General features: G+C 42.9%; 2 protein-coding genes across 10 annotated transcripts; both read right to left on the bottom strand.

The window, feature by feature from the left end:
* Window positions 1-2,240: 2,240 nt before the first annotated feature.
* Window positions 2,241-15,415, bottom strand: LOC124196038 (heterogeneous nuclear ribonucleoprotein K-like). Of its 7 annotated transcripts, none has more exons than XM_046590814.1 (11): window positions 15,212-15,415; window positions 8,753-8,847; window positions 8,628-8,684; window positions 6,847-6,890; window positions 5,572-5,644; window positions 5,362-5,487; window positions 4,345-4,473; window positions 3,965-4,275; window positions 3,792-3,870; window positions 3,509-3,678; window positions 2,241-3,092 (listed from the first exon to the last, which is right to left on the bottom strand). In XM_046590814.1, the coding sequence occupies exons 1-11, from the start codon at window positions 15,240-15,242 to the stop codon at window positions 3,056-3,058; spliced, it is 1,152 nt and encodes a 383-aa protein (XP_046446770.1). In that variant the 5' UTR covers window positions 15,243-15,415; the 3' UTR covers window positions 2,241-3,055. The 7 variants fall into 7 exon arrangements, with proteins under 7 accessions (XP_046446770.1, XP_046446771.1, XP_046446769.1 ...); XM_046590815.1 differs by having other exon boundaries at window positions 5,362-5,478; window positions 15,212-15,375; XM_046590813.1 differs by lacking the exon at window positions 15,212-15,415 and adding an exon at window positions 13,738-14,117 and having other exon boundaries at window positions 5,362-5,478.
* A 1,039-nt stretch (window positions 15,416-16,454) lies between these two features.
* Window positions 16,455-18,694, bottom strand: LOC124196035 (histidine--tRNA ligase, cytoplasmic-like). Of its 3 annotated transcripts, XM_046590807.1 has the most exons (7): window positions 18,614-18,683; window positions 18,440-18,525; window positions 17,765-18,331; window positions 17,490-17,696; window positions 17,129-17,423; window positions 16,799-17,064; window positions 16,455-16,733 (listed from the first exon to the last, which is right to left on the bottom strand). In XM_046590807.1, exons 3-7 carry the CDS (start codon window positions 18,266-18,268, stop codon window positions 16,521-16,523), a joined length of 1,485 nt encoding a protein of 494 aa, XP_046446763.1. In that variant the 5' UTR covers window positions 18,269-18,331; window positions 18,440-18,525; window positions 18,614-18,683; the 3' UTR covers window positions 16,455-16,520. The 3 variants fall into 3 exon arrangements, with proteins under 3 accessions (XP_046446763.1, XP_046446762.1, XP_046446765.1); XM_046590806.1 differs by having other exon boundaries at window positions 17,765-18,205; window positions 18,440-18,694; XM_046590809.1 differs by lacking the exon at window positions 18,614-18,683 and having other exon boundaries at window positions 18,440-18,575.
* Between the last annotated feature and the right edge of the window lie 530 nt (window positions 18,695-19,224).

The raw sequence follows: 19,224 nt of genomic DNA, 5'->3' as shown, positions 1-19,224 counted from the left end.
CGAAGATGAAGGATGATTATTATTGCACACTACTACTACTACTATTACTACGGTCGAATATTTTCGTAGCGTAGAACTTAACGACTTCTCAGATTGTCAGGACTCATATTTTCTGATAGTTTTAGTGTTATGATAGCTCTTCAGAGTTAGTCGACGTTTGCACCGACGACGGTGTCAACTGATTTATAGGGACCCAGAACTCTCTCAAACATTTATGTTGCGGCCCATTTCACCGGCTTCTTCTTCTTCTTCTTTTTTCCCTCCCTTTCGTTCAACAGCTCGTTCCTTTTATTTATTTTCAAACGACTTTCCAATTGAAAAAAAGAGAGGAAATTTTCACCCACACAATCCGCTCGATCGATTTCTGGTTTCATTCATCGCAAACTGATGGGGAAATTCTCCGCGTTGGAGAGAAAACGAGTTTCCGAGCCCATTGATAAGAGTATCCAAAATAGACTCGCGTCTATACACGAAACAGACCAGAGCTAGTCGTGTTATTTGTGTATAATAAATGACATGAAACAATCTAAAAAAAGGAGCGATATGCAGATGAGAAACAACAAAACCCAAAGCCAGCAGCGCATACCGTATAGATCGTGCGTCAATACGCGTTGTGGTGGTGGTGGCGAAACCGCACGTCGACGGGACTTGGGAAGTCCTGATGTAGGTCAATAACACCATCGTCTTGACGGATGCTAAGCAGTTCCAGCAGGATCGGGAAAAAACACCCAGAGACGCAAATGTATTTCGTACCAGAGAAAACGTCAATTTCTACTGGGACATTCCACAACCTCAAATCAACGACAGCATAAAATGTCATAAACAAATTATCGAATGAATCAATCAGAAAAGGATCTTGGCAAATTGAATAATTGCTTCACTTTTGTCAAACAAATGTGAAAACACTATCCGTCAGATATTGTAAAAAAAAAGAAAATGAAATAATTTCAGAGAAATAAATAATAAAAAGAGAAACAACACAACATACGTGTCCAGTCATAAATCTGGTGAGAGCGGGAGGAAACAGCTCGCCTCGGGTGAACACTTAGCCGTCCGTTCCGGGACGCCGCGCGGACAGTTGCGGATGCGCCGTACTCAGCCGGATCTCTCCCCCCTGAAGCCTTTTGGGATGTTGTTGTTGTTCGCTCTTCTTCTTCGCTCCTGCTGCTGCTGGACGGCTCTCGGCGTAAGAAAATAAATCAAAGTAGCTGCTGCTGTGGCTTATTGTGTGTGTGTGGGCTCTCCTTTTTGATGACTTGATCATTACGCTTTTTCACGCGGGCGTTGCTTTTGCTTCAGCGGGACTGCTGCGCTCATCGATCAATTGGTGTGTGGAGGAGAACCGGAGGAGAAGATGAAGATGATGAGAGGGCTTGGCCGCATCGACGCCGGGCCAAAAGACCATCATCATCATCATTGAAAATCGATTGCTTTGACAAGGCATTCTTTCTTCTTTTTAAAAGAGAGACGGGAAAAGTCGTGACTTTTCAGAGTTCCTCCAGTCCTAACGTCAACAACGCGGCGCCCAGCAGCAGCAGAATGTTGACTTGTTGTCGCCGGGAAGACGGAGCAGTGCAGCTGACTATCGTTGGCCGGCCCATCTCAAAACTGCGACGCTTCCTTTTTCCTTTTTCAAATCGCCTTCTATTAGAGTGAGAAAAAACACACAAGGAGCGATGGGTAAGGGGGAAGTATTTATCAACAAGACAAGACTTTCTACACACTCGAAAACCTCCAGGTGCAACTCGTTTCCAGAGTGGACAAGATGGAGCGCGGCTTTGCGAAGCTATTCCCGTCCGTCCGTCCGTCCGAACGAGAGAAGCGAGTGAGATGTGTATATGTGTACATGTCGTCCACGTGCGCGCTGGCTATACCAGCAGCAGCAGCAGCTACATCCACTCCAGTTAGAAGCGTCAAAGAGTTGCCTACGTGTAAAATAGAAGGAAGAAGAGGAGAGAGGATGACCGGAATTCCGTGCGGCCGCGCCGGCCCCCCTCCCCCCCAAACGCCAAAAATAGCCAAGCTCTCCTTCTTCTCTTTACCAAAAGGTACGTGCACCACTACTACGTACGCATTTTGGTGGAATTCAAAAGATGTGACGTTTATTTAGTCGAGGAAATGAAAAAAGTAAAAGTGGCGGCTAACCAGCCAATGAAGTAATTAACAATCCAGAGCATAATATTTGCAACTGGAAAGACTTTCCAACTGAAAATCTCTATTTCCATCGTAATTGAAATGAATTTGAGCCCCCAAAAATGTGAAATGTATTATGAAGTTGGCAACAACGGCGAGTTCCGTACACAAAAGAATTAAAAAGCATACGGCAACAGGGACCGAATGTGTACACGTAAAAACGGGGTGGCGGGCGGTCGGGAGGAAATTTGGTTTGGTGGGTTGTTTGAAGATGGTCTTGGATCGGACATGAATAAGACACGGAAACAAACAAATTGAAAAAGAAAACAAAATTCAAACAAGAACAAATAAGTGAATGTCCCGCGTCTTCTCAGATTGTAATTTGAACAATTTGTGATTGAAACGAAAATAAGTTCCTGTTAACTTTCTGCTTTTGTAAATGATTTCTCTTGGGTCGATTTTATTTTTAGTGTCTTGCCTGTCTTCCGAATCAATTAAAAAAAAGTTTGAAAATATTTTGGCGAATTTTTTAAAACACGCAAAAAAATCAAGAGGCCACAAACACACACATGATACACAAAGTCAATCATATTCGGGTAAGAAAATGGTTCCACATGGTGTTGCGAATTATTTTTTGTTTTTCTGATTACAATTACACGTGAAAATTAATTATGGGGGGATGAATGGGAGAAGGGGGGTTGATTTTTTTTTATGTTGAAGAGGTGTGTGTGTGTGTTACATCATCCATAACAAGAAGTGCCGGTTGGGTGGTGTTGGTGCTGGTTGGGTGGAGAAAGGTTGTCCAAACAGAGTCGAAAATGCCTTTGAATTTTATTCCTTTTTTGAATTTAGTTTTTTTAAGAATCAAATGTCTTCCTTTGCCAGTCAGTTGTCTTTGAATTCTTCATTTTTTCCTTCCTCATCAGAAACCACCTTTTCCTTGGCTGTTCTCGCGGACACTGGACGGGAAAAAAAAGGATAAGAGAGACATTAAGAAACAATCGAGTGAGAAACACAACTGGACGGACAGTAGTAATCATAACAATAATAATAAAATGGGTAAAGCCGTCGCCCGGTGAAGAATGCAACTGCCTTGGTAGGTGAACTAGAGATTTTTTGTTACCGGTCTTTATGCCGAACAACAAAATCACTAGTCTTCCATACCACAACAGCCGGAGGCCGAGACACCAAATAATAATGCACAATCACTTTTTTTTTAATATTTTTTACGTCTTGTGCTCTACCACCACTACTACCGCCAGTTAGGTAAAGAACAAAACAAAGCTGTTAGCAATAGTGGAGCGATAATGATTGTAGAGTGGTTAAAGCCGTGCCAGATGACGGTCCATAAAACCCAGGTGAAACATGTACACACCTCTGTTGCAGTAGATATTGCGCCTTCCATATCTGATGCGACGAGCCGGAAATGGTGATGATCCGTTCAGTGGAGCCCGGGCGAGGCTCGTCAATGGTGATGCTGGCGCCAGAGTCGCCGCGGATTTTACGGATCCGAGCTCCGCCCTTGCCGATAATCGCACCAGCCAACTGGAACCCACCAAAAAACCACAAAAGTTGTTTAAAAAATGTGTCTCCTCAAGATCTTATTTTTTTTAAATTTTCCGATGGAAAAAAATTCAAAAAGAAATGCAACAACTCACGTCTTTCGGAATGGAAACTTGGGTAGTTTCAGTATGGCCGCGATCGTCTTCACGGAAAATCCGTTCGTCATGGTACATCCTGAAATGCGCGAGAGGTGGGCGAGAGAAAGAGAAAGGAATGAGTTACAAGCTGCGAACGACGGACGAATTGAAATTTATGATGGCACACATACCCGCCAGGTCCACCACGGACGGGCTGGCCGACACCCATCAGCGACGGCGGTGGCAAGTCACGTTCATAACTGCCGGCCCTGTAGCGATGCCTGGGCGGCGAGAGGGGACGCGGTACGTCACGAACCAAAGTCGGAATCTTCAGCTCCCTTTCGGGACCCCGAGGACCGCCCGGATTGCGCATGCCACCACCACCACCACCGGCTCCCATGCCAACCAGCACGCCACCTTCGCCGTAACCGCCGTACTCCTGGGCGAACGACTCGTCATAATTGTACGGATTGTACTGGTCAATTGGTCCCTTCACTTGCGACTAAAATTTCAAAGTAAAATCATTAAAACCACCTGTGGTTGGATCAAGTAAATTGTAGATTTAAATTACCTCCTTGACGAGCGCAATGATCTGCTTGATGCATTCGCCACAATCACTGGGCTTGCCCAGGATCTGGACGATGCGATCAGTGCTCCTGGGACAGCAGACAGAGTAGACCGTGATCCTCGTTCCAGTAGACTGTCGAATCAAACAAATCAAAAGAAGACATTGAAATGGATGCGACACAACTGGGCGACTGCAACTCGACGACTGAACCACTTGTGCGACAACGAGCACCTTTGGTTCACTAAAGTAGAATAACAAAAAAAAAAAAAAAAACCCTACACTGGTAGACGTGGGTCTAGTTGGCAGCTGCTCTTTTTACAGTCTGTCTATCCACTCTCTTTAACCCCCATTTTCCATGACTGTGTAACATTCGCCTTTCTTTTTCCCTTCTTCCGTCCCCCCTTCCTTCTCCTACTATCTGTCCCATTTCAACATCTCGCACCTGTCCAAACCCCCACCTTTTCCGGCTTTCCTAGTAAACGAAAAAAAAAAACACATGACCCCCTTTGAATTATTTCTCTGGATTTGGTTTTCCAGTGAAAGAATTGCGTTCTGCAGTGTAAACATGTAAAAAACAATTCAACTTCCGTTTAAAAAAAAGTCCAGTCGGCCTTTATACTTTTAAATCGCCACTAGTTTTGAATATCTAAGCGATCAAATCCGCAGCAGGGTGGCCCATAAAAACGTACACTTTTATGCACGATCTGCATAAGTCTAGAAGTAAAAAAAAAACCCGACCAGCCGTTTCTGTTAATTCAATAAACACCGCCACTACTACCACCACCTGCCAGACGAGTGGGGGACGCATCTGTCGAGCCCTCTTTATCGTGGACTCCATTCGTCAACCCATTTTAGGTGAAATTTATGCTGACGCAAGTTTTCCGCAAAACAAGTTGCAGTCGTCAACAAAAAAACAAACGAGTCGCATTGTCGCTACAAAAACAGAACAAACAATTCTTCATCAATCAAACGTGTTTTTTATCGATAAGAAAAAAATAAATAAATAAAAAAGTCAAATACCTCACGGAGTTCTTTCACTTTGGCTCCACCGCGTCCGATAATGCAACCAATTTGGCTCTGGTGAACCAAGAGACGGGCATCCGAGTCGCCAACGCGTCCAGTCCGTTCTCCTCGAATCTTGGAAACCTTGAGTTGTAAAAATCAATGGCATTCGAAAACAAAAAAAGAGGACAGAACAAAATGAGGCGGACAAAAAAACGGGGTCGGTACCTCTTCGAGCGATGGCAGAACGTTCTGCAGAACATTGATGACTGCGTCCAAATTGCCCTGGATTGTCAGGATCCTGGTGGATGTTTCAAAAGGTCGAGAGTGGGAGGATGGGTGGTGGGGATAACAAAGAAAAGACAAATCAGTCATCCAGTCTGGCAAAGATTGTCTAGTCTATACATTTCTTATCGATTTATATCAATTTTCTCTTTTTTGTCTGTTTTGTCTATCAAATGTTTCTCTTGATCGATCGAAATAAATAATAATAATAATTTAAAAAAAAAACGATAACAGAAAGAAAAAGTAAAACAGGGGATGGGAGAGGGGGCAAAGAGAAGGAGATAATCAACGAAAAAGGAAACAAAAGGCACATACAACAAACGCACACAATTTTCTTTCTGGTGGATAAGGGGGAGATATGTGTGGATTGTGTGTTCGGTGGTGGTGGTGGAGTAGAAGAAATAGGAGACAGCCAAATCAAAATGAAAGACAAGGGACATGCAAAAACCGGGTTAGTATGTGAAACGAAGTAAAAAAGAAAATAAAAAAGACACACAGCAAAAAGGGGGAGAGAAAGAATGAAGAGGATGGTGGTATAGTCGTCGATTCCTCCGTCTTTTGTGTTGTCATATGGAAATGAGACCAGACGAAAGTCTTATTTTTTTTTCTCTTGCAATTTTTTAAAAGATCTTTTTTTTTAAATGTTTTTACTACTCTACAACGAAAACTACTAGAAGAAAAAAAAATGTCTTTTGCGGCACCCGAGTCCCCGAGAGAAAGAGAGCTTCAGAGAGAGACGTGAGGGATAGAGACAGTAATAAATTCAGAATTTCAAATAACAATTTAAAGAAAATAAAACTGGATATCGGAGGACTACATTATTGTTTTGTTTTTTAAGGAGAAAAGAAAATATTAAATGTTTCGGAAATTTTGATAAAAACAACAGCAAATTTGATTCGGCAATTTCAAAGGTTTTGCATCTTTTTTTTTGGCTTGTGGCGCCAACGGTCAAGGTGGAGGAAGACCAGGTGGATTGAGACGAGGGCGAAGAAGAGGAGGAAAAAAATAGGATGAAATATAACAAACGGAGGACAAAGAGATTTCACATTGAATTATATAAAAAAATAAAATACAAATCATCAAGAACTTTCCTTTTCTTTTAAAATCTTAAAAGAAATCAAGGCGGAATTATAAATGTTGTTTTTCTTACAAGAAAAAAATTGAGTTTAATAAAGTTTTTCTTTTTTTTTTCTTTTTTTTTTGGTGGCGAAAATTTACCTTTCTGGGCCTGGGCAATCGGGAAGTAATATAGTGGCGTGGTTCTGTGGAATGGTGGATTTTTCGTTATGTTTCGTGGCAACACAATTTCGAATTTTCGTTTTTTAGTATTTTTTTTTTCGGGAACCCAATTGGGACAAAGAAACCATCCGGTTATGTTTCATTTGATTTTTTTTTTGTGTGTTTTAATAAATATATTTTGGCGGAGGTGGAGTTTGGAAGACCCGGAGAGTTTTTTTTTTTGTGTGCCGCACGTTTTTTTTTTTTTTGTTTTTAAAACATTTTTTTTTTTTCGGTTAAGGCATTCCGCGCGCGCGCATTTCGATTTGTTGGGCGGACAAGGACCGGGACGGAATCAGGCGGATTTTTTTGTTGGCGGAGAGAGTGAGCGGAGAAGGGCGAACGAGCGATCGAGCGAGAGAGAGAGAGAAGAGAAAAAAAAATCACGCGGATGAGAAACAACAAATTTTGACAAGACATCATTCACCACTCAACAGCAGCAGCAGCAGCAGAATAATAATAATAATGAAAAAGATAATAATAAAAATAGAAAAAAAGAAAATAACGCCACACACACGAATTCCAATTGAAAAAGAAATGCACACACTTCCTACTTCGTTGCCATTGCCTCCTCCCCCCATTTCTTATTAAGTGACTCGCATTTGTCCTTCAACTATCATCTAATCTTTTAGAACGTACAATAAATTATAATTAAGTACTCGGGGCACGCATTTCATCATGTTCCATTTCCGGGGGAGAAAGGAAAAAAAGGAAACTCACTGCGGCAAAGAAAAAAAGAATCTTTTTATTGACTCAGCTTTATATTTTTTTTCTTTACTGAAGAAGAGGGCCGTGTGTTACTTGTTATATTTTGCGCAGTGGCCAGCTTTTCTTATCAGAAAGTCCAAAAAAAAGGAAAAAGTTTTGTTTCCTTCTTTCCTTTTTCCTCCTCCCACCCAAGTCGCTTCTCTCTACTGGTTTACACAAAAATCTAATTCCGTCTAAATCACTCGACAAATATGCGGCGCAGTCAAACAAACACAGACAAACAAGACTCTCGAATGCAACGGACAATAAATTCCCCGAAAATACTTTTTTCATCAATCTGACTGGCCCATAATGGAAAACAAACTCACCACCCCCCACTCTTTGCTCGGCATATTAAAAGTCGAAAGATTTCAAAAAAAAAGTCAATTTCATCTACGAAGGACGATTTTAAACCGCGAGGTAAACAACCACCCGCCACTTCATCAACTCGCCTGATGGTGGAATGACATTACTGACGTGTGTGAGAGGGAAACTTTGATTAAAAAAACCTACTACCCGCTATTACTACTTTTCCGACAACAACATGAAGTCAAGGGGGACATGGGGGGAGAGAGAAAGGAGAGACAGAGAGAGAGAAAAAAAAATGAAATAGTTGGTTCGTTTTCCAGAGCGGCAAAGGACGGTAAAGATATCGCGTGATGCCGAGTGGCGGTTACGCCCTGCCACGGTCGATAACTCCCCACGTAATGACTATTCCCCATTAACCCGATGAACTACTACTACTACTTCTACTAACAGTCGATTGCTTAGGTTATTAACAACATCTTTTCATTTTAAACCAATTTTAAAAAACGGAAATGGAATTACGAGAATGTCGATAGAAGACTAGCCGGCAAACGATCAACGATTCGCAATCAAATACAACAAATAAAAGAAAGAAACAAGTGTCTGCGCTGCTGAGAGTGAAGAACTAAAAAATTTTTTGTATGGCAATTGGAGGAGTTTTAACTCACCTCGGTGCGCAGCTTGGAGATGTTGCTACCACCTTTGCCGATGATGGACCCGGCAACCTGGGAGCACGACGGGTAAACGGATTAAAAAAATAAAATTCAATTTTCTAGGGGAGAGCCATATTTACCTTGCTGTAAACGAGTAGACGAAGTTCCGTGTCGCCCATGGGGCGGAGGCGTTTGGCCGCCGGCCCTGTCTCACCGTCAGAATTACGCTTCATACCTTTGGGAAAATTCAAATAAGAAAATGAAAACACATTTCAAGAGAGAGGGGGGCCTCGAAATTTAATCGAAAACGTCAGTTCAAGATCGGAGTAGAGAAGAAGAAGAAGACAAAAAAATATCATTTTGAAACGCTAAACAAACTAGCAGAGCGCTCCTACGGTCACTGCATTATGTATTCTAAGCTTCAGTGCGGAGTTCCATTTTTGTACAAAAGGTAACGAAAGGCGGACCTCGGAAGAGAACTAGAGAGAGAGAGAAGCGGACAGAGGCGTTCTTATTGATTTTTGCCACCCCTCTGTAACCCTCCCCTCCTTGCTTGAGAGGAGGGGAGACACGCACACACACACACACACACAAGAAGAGAACTGGGTGTGTGTATTCGCTGCCGGAATCGGGAGTGCGCGGGCTTAAGGGACATGGAACGAGTGCGATCCTTCAACTAGCTCCCCCCTTTTCTTTTTTCTTCCGGAGCTTTTTAAATAAAAAAGAAAAATACAAGACGACCAGAGGGAAATGCTGGACGGAATGACTCACCAACATCATCAGCGCAGAGTGTTGATGAAGGCCCGAGACAGAGGATAGGTTCAATGATTGTAAGTCGAGTTCGCACTTGTTTTTCTTTAAATGGAATAGAGTTGGAAATGGAAAGACCAAACTCTCAAAAGGTGACGAATGTGGTAGGCAAAAGAGAATAAAACAAAACCAAACGGGAGAGTGGGAGGGAATCAGGTCAATCACGGTGAGTGAGTGGCGCAATACTACCGAAAAGACCGTCATAGCCGACGCCGTTACTCTCTCCCCCCAACTCCATTTCAAAGAGCGTCGTCCATTGCGTCCGCGGCTGCGCGAGCGTCTCCTTTTTTTTTTTCCCTTTTCCTTCCTTCCTTCCTCCCCACCCCACCCTTCAACCCAAAACCCCCCTCCCACTTTTTAACCGGTTTCTCTTGTTTCCATCTATTCGCCTCTTTCTCTTATATTCTCTCTTGGTCAATCGATTCCGCCTTTTTTCTTTTTGTTTTTCCTTCCTTCCCTTTCTGCCGCCAGTTTTTCGTTCTCGGACGGGCTCATTGCGTGAAAATGATTCAACGACACGACAGTCGCACGTATAAACGTGGCAAACCTTTCAAAGCCCATTTCCTGTTTCGAAATCAAAAAAAGATAAACGGACATAAAAAAATAAACTAAGTCGACACACACGTAAAGAAGAAAAAGAATCTCGCTCTCTGGATATCGAATTTCACAATCCGGTTGACCGTTAATGAGACACGTAACAATCAGGTGATCGTTATCTCAACGGTCTCTCTGGCTAATCACAGCGGAAACAAGAGAATCGGTGACGTAACAAGGTACAACAAGTTAGTTTGGATTCCCTAAAAAAAAATAAAAATAGAAACTACTTACTCGACAGATCAAGAAATTGAACTCGGGGTTCTCTTTTGTGGATCTAACAAGACCCGTACGCAACAGCCGATCTACGGAGACTGACGGAGGAAACCAAGTACGAAACGACGACATATAAAAAGACGAGGTTGAACAGGAGGAGGGAGAAATGATTGGTAGCACTCGAGGCCAGCGGGGTAAAAGAAAAACGATCGATAAATAGGAAAAGCTTCTTTTTTCCCCAGTTGAAAGAGAGAGAAAAAAGAAGTTAAGTAGACTGTAGTGTAGAGTGAGAGATGTTTTTTAAAGGCTTCCTTCGAGCCCGGAGGACAAAAAGCCAATCAAAACTGGCACGGAACTTGTGCGCTCTTGTATGGAAAGAGACGAATAGGTGAAGTAAGGTAATAATATACTAACCACGTAGTCAAGATTGGCTCCCAGTGTGTGTGTGTCTGGTGGAGGGGGGTTAGTAACGAGAAAATCAAAGTAAGGAAGAACGAAATAAATCAAAAAAAAAAAAAAAGAAGAGAAACGGGATCTCGTGACAGGAGCTAGTAGGAGGAGGCCAATGATCTGACGACTGCCATGATCAAACGACAGCGGAGTAAAGAGACCGGACCAAGCCGAGCCGATGAGGAAAGAGCGTCCAGCTTGCGGAAGAGCCCATCCGGCTACCGTGCCGGGATGAGCGAGACTGGTCCGGAAATCACAAGCACCTGGGCTCTTTGAATGAATTTCGGTGGGTGGTGGGCAGGTGAAAGTGGGTGGCGCTGGCAGAGAGGAGGACATACTACCGCCTCCCAACTTCCCGATACCTCGTCAATAATCCATCAGTAGTAGCTAGCTAGCTGGCTACAATGGTGAGAATAAAGAGACCCAAAGACACACACACAACGAGAAAGAGGGGGGAACAACGTGAAAAAATAAAAAGATCCGCTGATGATGCCCAGCCGTCCGAAAAAGCCGCACGACATGCCAATGGCCAGCCCCCGCTGTTGGGCCTCGCTTCTTCTCCGACTTCTTCTTGCTCCCTATCGCGTCGCCATGACAACGTGCCTAACAAAACAAACGCCAGTCAAGAACTAACCCAAACAAGAGCCGTTGTCGGGGGCAACCGATACCACAAACAAGACCGGAGCCCATAGGGGATGGAAAAATTCAACGTGAAATAATCATCAGTATCGTCAGCTTCAGAATCGGAGAGCAGCATTTCAGGTGAGCAGGACCTTCTGACCACAAAATCTCATCCATTATTCTCGTCACGAAAGATATGCCTGCTCCCCACCCCACCCCGCAGGATGGGAATGATTCCAATCGGACCCATCGAAATGTCACGTCGATCAAAATCATGAATAACTAAAGACCCCAAACCAGATTCAAATCAAAACACAAACAAGAGAGTAACCATGACAATCATCCCAAACAGTTTCAGGATGCCGCCGGGCAAAAGTTTCAATATTTAACCAAATTTGGGGAGAAGATGCCCCAACCGAGTCCAAGGAGACGACCAGAGAGAAATGGGTCCCCCCTTACCAAAGTCCTAAATAAAACGTTTGGTCCAATTCCCGTCTCCGAGGCAACCGGTCAACTGTCACAACACAAGAGAGAAAAGACGGACAAGACACACAAACACACGCGCGTTCACTCCTGTTGAGAGTCGCTACTTACACGAAACACGCCCTCTCAAATTATTCAACAAGATCCAGCATCCGCCCTAGTGAGACTCAAATGTTATGGCAATTCAATTAACAAAGAACAAAAAAGTTGCTTCGATGCAAGATTCAAATTTCTGTTGGAAATTCAATCGGTGAAAAGAGAGAAAAAGTCGTTAAGAGAAAAACGCTGGCGGAACAGCAGAGCAGAGCAGACAAAAGTCGAATTCTTCGATGACGCTAATGACGTGGCTCTGTTGCCAGTCGTGAGTTGCATCATTTGTCAAATGAGGAGCTCCCAAAATGACACTGCAACCATCATGTTTAACGTCATTACAACAATACGGTGGAGGGTCATCAATCCCCCCAACTCCTTCCACCCTCCTTCTGTCTTCGCTGCCTGTTGTGTCTTCCAAGTTTACTTCTTTCTCCTCCTTGATATATTTCAACTCTCTGCCCAGCCGGATGGATATTTTTCATGGCCCTACGTTCCCCCCTCTCCAGTCCCCATAACATACACACACACACACATCGCAATCTATATACACAGAGAAAAGAAGAGAAAATCCAGTTGCAACTCCTCCGTTATTTGATGCACCGCAGAGGAGAGAAAATACCCATCCGACGGACGATCAACAAAGTTACAAGAATAGTTTTTTTCCCGTCTTCTTCTCTAAGTTTCGGGATTTCTTCCTTTTTTTTGTGTTGTTGCCCTGCTCTACTCCGGTCGACTGTCCAGCCAACTGAAATGTTTTTTCTTCCTTTTTTTTTTTCTTTTTCGGGGGAAAAATTTCAAACGAGGTATTTCGTACGTAGAGAGCAACTTTTCTTGCCCATATTGTATAAACACAAAATGTCTAGACGGTAAATCATTCCACGCAATGCTTCTGGCAAAAGTTCCCCTCCAAATAAAAACCCAAGCCAAACAATCCCAACACAACCTTTTCCCTACGAAATAACAAAATTCGTGTTATCTTTGATGTCGGCCCAGGAAAATTATAATTTTAAGTGTGTCGAGCTTTAAAAATAATAATAAAGAAAAATCTTTATATTCTCACGGAAAAAAGTCCCGTGTCCGTGTCATCTTTGGCTTACAACCAGGTTCTTTTCCCTGGGATGACGTTTTTAAAAATAAGTTCACCCCGCCGTTTTGCCTTGACGACCGGCAGCCGCCAGCAACGATTCTCCGCTGGAGGCTAGCACACACACACAGTTCGTCAACATCAATCCAATCAAGGGACCTATCTGACTTAACACGAGGCGACCCGAAACGCACGCAAAGATGACTCAATCGCTCGTTACAAGTCTGGGCGAGAACCGCCCTGAAAGAAGAAGAAAAAAGGGAAGAAAAAGTCATCGATCACAGTTATCCAGGAATAAATTTCAGCCGTGATCTTTCTGATCTGTCGTCGGAGCCGCGTGCCGTCGCCAGTGCGGAATCCTCACACAGTCGCGGGAAGGATTTACCAGAAATTTTTTCGGAAGTGAACAGTGACGTGAAGGAGGAGTTGAAACGTATCATAAAAACTCGTTGGCTGTTTGCTGGGGCGAAATAACTAATTGGATGGAGAGAGAGAAGGGGGGAAGAAAGGGCATCCGACTGACGGAAGGGAGAAAAGAAAGAAAAAAAGGAGAAGGACTGATAAGCTTCTTTCCACTGATTCTCTGCCCTCAAAGCGGATCGGAGACATCACCCGCCGACGGCCGATTAATCAATACGCGATAGGCCCCCTCGGGTGGCTGACATTCCTACCACTTCCATCTAAACGTCAACAAACATTCCAACACGCCGTTGGGATGGAGGAAGTTTTTTCATTTCGATCCTGCGAGTCTCGGCGATCCTCGTCAAGTCATACCTGGATACAAATGAACGGCTTGAAGGGCGTTCCCGTTTCGACCAGAAGAAGCAGCGGATGCCGAGCCGGGAGGCTGTGAAATGACTAAAATGTGCAATTGTTGGGAAGGTGATCCGTTTCCGGGAATAACGGCGGGAACGTCGGGTCTCCTGACAGGCGGAGGAGGAGGCACGTTTAGTGACATCAACGACGGCAGCTGCTGAATGGTCGTCGCCACCGCCGTCGTCTCTTCCTGGCTGCTGCCGGATGTCGAAGGAGAATCGCTGGATTCGAGATCCAACATTTGACACGCGTAACGGGTTCGAGATCAACTTTTTGTTTCGGGGAGGATTGAGCAACTGAAACCATCGACGTCTCAAGGAGGACTGCTTTACCACATCCTTGCGACGCTAGACGACTATGCACTCGTTTTGTTTTCCTTTGCTCCTCATTGGACTTTTTCTTTCTCTCAACTTCCAAAGTCAGCGGGATACGACGTCAGGCGACTTGGAAGAGCCCATTAGTACGCCGTGCTAAACTTGGCCCATTCCTTCAAAACCGGGCGGGGTTAAGGGGGGGGGGAGAAATGCTGGGGTGGAAGAGTAGCAAAAACATAGAAAAGACGCATGTGTTGCTTTGCTTGTGAAGAAAAAAGGAAAAAGTTCTTCGTCTTTCAGCTGACGGTGTGTGTGCGTTGGTGTGTATGTATGTGTTATCGAGTCGAAAATGTTGATGAAACGGGAATGATTTACTGAACCGCTCGCGTGATTCCTAAATCCACGACACGCGCTATCCTAGTAAGACGGCTTTTAAAAATAAAATAAAAGAAAAAAGAAAAGAAAAGAAAAAAGAGGGGAAAACAACCAACCAATCTTAATGCCTTCAACACATCAATCAGAAGAATGACAGAAACCTGGATGCTGGAAATATGTTCTGGCGTAAAGGTGCTCAAGGGGGAAATCAGACAGTAGGAACGAATGAACCAGATTGAACCAGAACTTCTAAAAAAAGAGAGAGGTAATCTCTGAGGTTATCTCCATGTTGAAATGCATCAATAAAATGGAACTGCCTGTTAAGCTTTAAAAGATGTTAAGCCTACCACCTGTTATTCAATCCTACATAGCCCTGCTATTGCAAGCCACATAAACAGGGTTTGTCTCTTGATGAAGGCATTTCGATGCTCAAGAGACAAGATGAGAATGCCAATTCAAACCCACATCGTCTACTAATGAAACCAAAAATTTAACGTCCCCTGACAAACTACATGAATCCCACATTTGAGCTGCAGAAAGGAAATGTCAATAAAGTGATCAGACAGCTCTTCAACGACGTTGAATAGCGTGTCGATCAAAAATGGAGGCAGGATTGGGTATGATTAAACAATGAGTTTTATCGATTCGCATGGAAGTAGATGCCTGATGGAGGGAAACTTCACACACAGCCTGGCATGGGCGAGATAGACAACGTAGAATTACAACTTAAAAATGTAACTTACCGAACGGTTGGATGTGAATCAAAGTTGACATTTGCCCGTTCTTGTGAACAGTCGAAGAAGCGGGCGACTGTGTCTTGTAAATATCTTTGAATAAGCCAGAAAAGTTACTGTAAAACGCTTTTTTTCCCTAACAAAAATCAAGGAGGAAGGGAAGGCGTCATAGACGCTTAGCGAAGCCTCTTCTCGGTTTTTAACTCCTTGCGCACGGTGGCGAGATCCGCGAGAATTAAAAAGACCACGCCACCCCCCTTTTCTGGGGGGATGACTTTTTGGAAATATTTTTAGCCGATCGAAAATGTTTGCGTTGGCTTTGAATGGTGTCACAAAGTAGTCCACACGATCGTTTCTCTTTAGCGAAGAAATGTTTATCCTCTTCCTTTATGGCTAGAAAAATATACTCTCACTAACTGACTAACCTCTGCTTCTAAAAATATGCCGGCTATCAGTCTCGTCTTCTATCATTTTTCCAGGTAGTAGCCTATATATATATATATGTACAGGCAGCTGTAAAGGCAGAGTTTAAGTAGAAAGCATCTTCTTTCTTCATTATTTGTATTGCCTTTTGTTACCGTGACATGTCGATGTAATGTGATCAATGTGACCATACTATACCAACCTGACGTAATTCGGGACGATGATACAGCAAAACATATTTCTGCTATCCAGTAACATGTGATGAACATTACTTTTCATGGCAAATACAAGTGCAGTTTTTCTGGTTATTGCTCGTATTTCAGTTGGCTTGTTCTAATATTAAAACGACTCTTCGGCGTGGGCCGACTCATGAATATCAAATGAGTTTCATTGTTCGTAGTTGACGGACGAGCGACCCAGAAGAATATCGACCGTTGTGTACTGAGCACGATCTTCTTCTTTGTTCTACGCTATAGCAACTGTCCCTTGAGATACGGAGCAGATGTGTTTTCACCTGCAACATACAAGCATCGTTTATGAGGTTTCATGGAAATCCGGAAACAGGAAAGCCCTCGTCACTCCTGTCTCTATAACCCCCCCCCCCCCTTCCCGTCAGTAACGCCCCACAGTCTGCTGAGGATGGAATACAATTTTAATGATGTCACTTTACTAAGTTACGTCAGGCATTAGTGATAGTTGATTGATCAGGTGTTCAAAGTAAGACTCGTCACTTAATTAAACAAATGTACCCATTTATATATAATAAGCAGAGTAAATTAAAGTAATTGGTTGTCAATCGTTTCATCGGATCAGCAAATAAAACGATGGATTTCAGTAGATCCAAATATCTTTATTTCAAGATAGAATCTTTTGCACTGGCAAAAAAAGGTGATCTTCAAACAATGGAAGCGTTCAATTTTTGCTTCAACACGTCCGCCAATTTCGAACGTTCAATTTCCTCTTCCTGACGAGACGGGACGTGACGCAGTTTGACCACTCCTTTTTCCAATTCCGATTGACCAATAATAATTGCCCAGGGAATACCCTGCTCCTCGCAAGTCTGCAATTGCCCCAGCAACTTTGGATTAGCTTTATAGGACATTTCCGTCTGCAACGATACATAAAATTGCATTAGTAAATGTTCTTTAGGTGTTAATTAGCACGTCGTTTAACCTTTATTTCCTTGTCCCAGAGCTCAGCACAAATTTTCATCCTTTCCTCCAAGAGATTCTTTTGCGCAGCTGCAACGTAAACTTGGGTTTCGACGGTTCGCAATTTAAGATTGGCCTCTCGGTTCTCCAAAATCGCCAAAATCCGCTCAATGCCGATCGAAACACCGACACACGGGACGGCCTTTGCTTTAGGATCGAATAGTGCAACCAAATTATCGTAACGACCGCCACCTGCAATCGAACCGACTCCTTCTTCAGGGTTTTGGTCTAACAAAATAATGGATATTAAATAGGATTGTCTTTTAATGTACAAAAAATATATACAAAATACTTGTTAACACAGCCTCGTAGATTATCCCGGTGTAGTAGTCTAATCCTCGGGCCAAACTCATGTCAAACTTGACACGCTTCTTAACTCCGTAGAGTTCTGCGTATCTGAAGAACAATTTCAAAGCCTCAAGGCCCTCAATCGCCGACTTGGATAAACTCAATTTGGGGTCGGCTAACAGTTGCTCTACCAAGTCATCTTGGCCAGAACGAAGAACGTATTGTCCAATTTGATCAGCTTTTTCAGGTGCTAGACCTTTCTCATCGGTCATCTCCTTACGCACCTCTTCCCAAGGCGACTAGAAATGCATAAAGTTTTTATTAATTGTTTATATGCAATTCTAGTATCAAACAGAATATCGTACCTTATCTAGTTTATCAACTGAGGAACATATAGCTCGAAATTGAGTATCAGGAACACCACAAGCTTCGAAAAGGCCATCTAAAATTTTACGATGATTAATTTTGACGATGTGTTCGCTCAAATCCAACGAATCGAGAATTTCAGTAACCACTCTGACGCACTCGACATCGGGAATCATAGGATCAGTTGGGCCAGCGATATCAAAATCCTAGAAAGAAACAATTGGTACAATTAAAATATCAGTAGCAACAAGTTGCTTAATTAAAAGAGTCTTACACATTGGAAAAATTCCCTAAATCTTCCTTTGGTCATGGCAGGATTGTCTCTTCTGTACACCTTGCCGAGTTGGTACCGTTTGATGGATCCAACCTTGTTCATCGCCAAAAAGCGAGCAAAGGGAACGGTCAAGTCATAACGAAGTGAAAGGATTTCTCCTCCTTGATCCGCCAGATCGTAGATAAGTTTGGAATCTTCTCCATATTTTCCAGTGAGGACTTCTTTCAGTTCAAAAACCGGTGTGTCCAAAGTCTCAGCACCATGGCGTTTAAAGCATGCAATAATTTTGTCAAAAGCTTGCTGCCTGATCACCATCTGCCTTGGGTTGAAATCACGAGTTCCTTTGGCTGTTTTGAGGACGAATTTGCCACTGGATTTTTCATCCTTGTCACTTCCTTGTTGAGCCTTCAGTGCCAGTAGTTTAGAGACTTCCTCTGTGATCTTGGAAGAAAGGCAGCGGAATAGTTTATAATAAGCACCGGGCATCAAATTGATAAGTCTCATTTTCAATCAACACTTTGCAGACTGACAATATAGAAAAGGAAACTATGCAACAGATTCAACCACCTTTGAAAAGTGTGGAAGAATTGTAAGAATTGAAGTTCCACCAATAAAAAAACCTTTGATAACTTTTTTATACAATGTGCTGGTCAGCAATGGAAACTTAATTTATACCTTGTCAATGCCGGCTTTTTCCGCCTTGAGTTTTCGAACGATCTCTCCTTGTTCTTTTATCTGGTCGGCGATACTTTTACCGGCATCTGCCATGATTTAAGTGTGGAGATTACTATTTACTAATTGCAATAAATACCGGAATAGTAGATGAAAGAATATTGCACGAATAATTACATCAAATGCAAGTACTACAATGTGCACATTGCATCAGCTGGCTGGCTACAACCCCACCACCTATCAGACAAGTATGCAACTTGAATGAACTTCTGTCTGCGAACGAACGAACCAAAATAATCCCGACCGGGTAAATCCGTCGTAAATATGCATATCGTAATTTGTACTCTCTTGAGTCTCTTCGGATTACTAGCCTACCTTACAACTGTGAATTTTAAGCTGCAAGCATTTAAAAAAAAATGATCCGTCTAGACAAGTTTGAATTATAAAAAAAACAGCGAGTGTACCGTACCTACCCCGTTATTCGTAAATATTTGATTGTATTTTGCTTATATTATGTATTTTTGCTTATTTTTCTTATACGTCCCCTGACATTTTAGAAGATATACTAATGTGAGCGCGATCCACCTATAGTTGGCATGCTCTTCCAAAATCGGGTCATGGTAACTGAAAGTTTACTTTTTAAGTACTATGCAGCGACGACTGCGTGATACAGGATGTGCGTGACGCCTTTCATATCCCAGATGATCATACCAACTTATTCGTTTTTAATTGTATTGGGCTCTTCTTTAGTAGTACAACTACAACGTAACCTTTTTTCACATCTAGAC

This window comes from Daphnia pulex, chromosome 6 (assembly GCF_021134715.1).
Source record: "Daphnia pulex isolate KAP4 chromosome 6, ASM2113471v1".
Taxonomy (NCBI): Eukaryota; Metazoa; Arthropoda; class Branchiopoda; order Diplostraca; family Daphniidae; genus Daphnia; species Daphnia pulex.
This window is presented reverse-complemented; position numbering and strand designations above follow the sequence as displayed.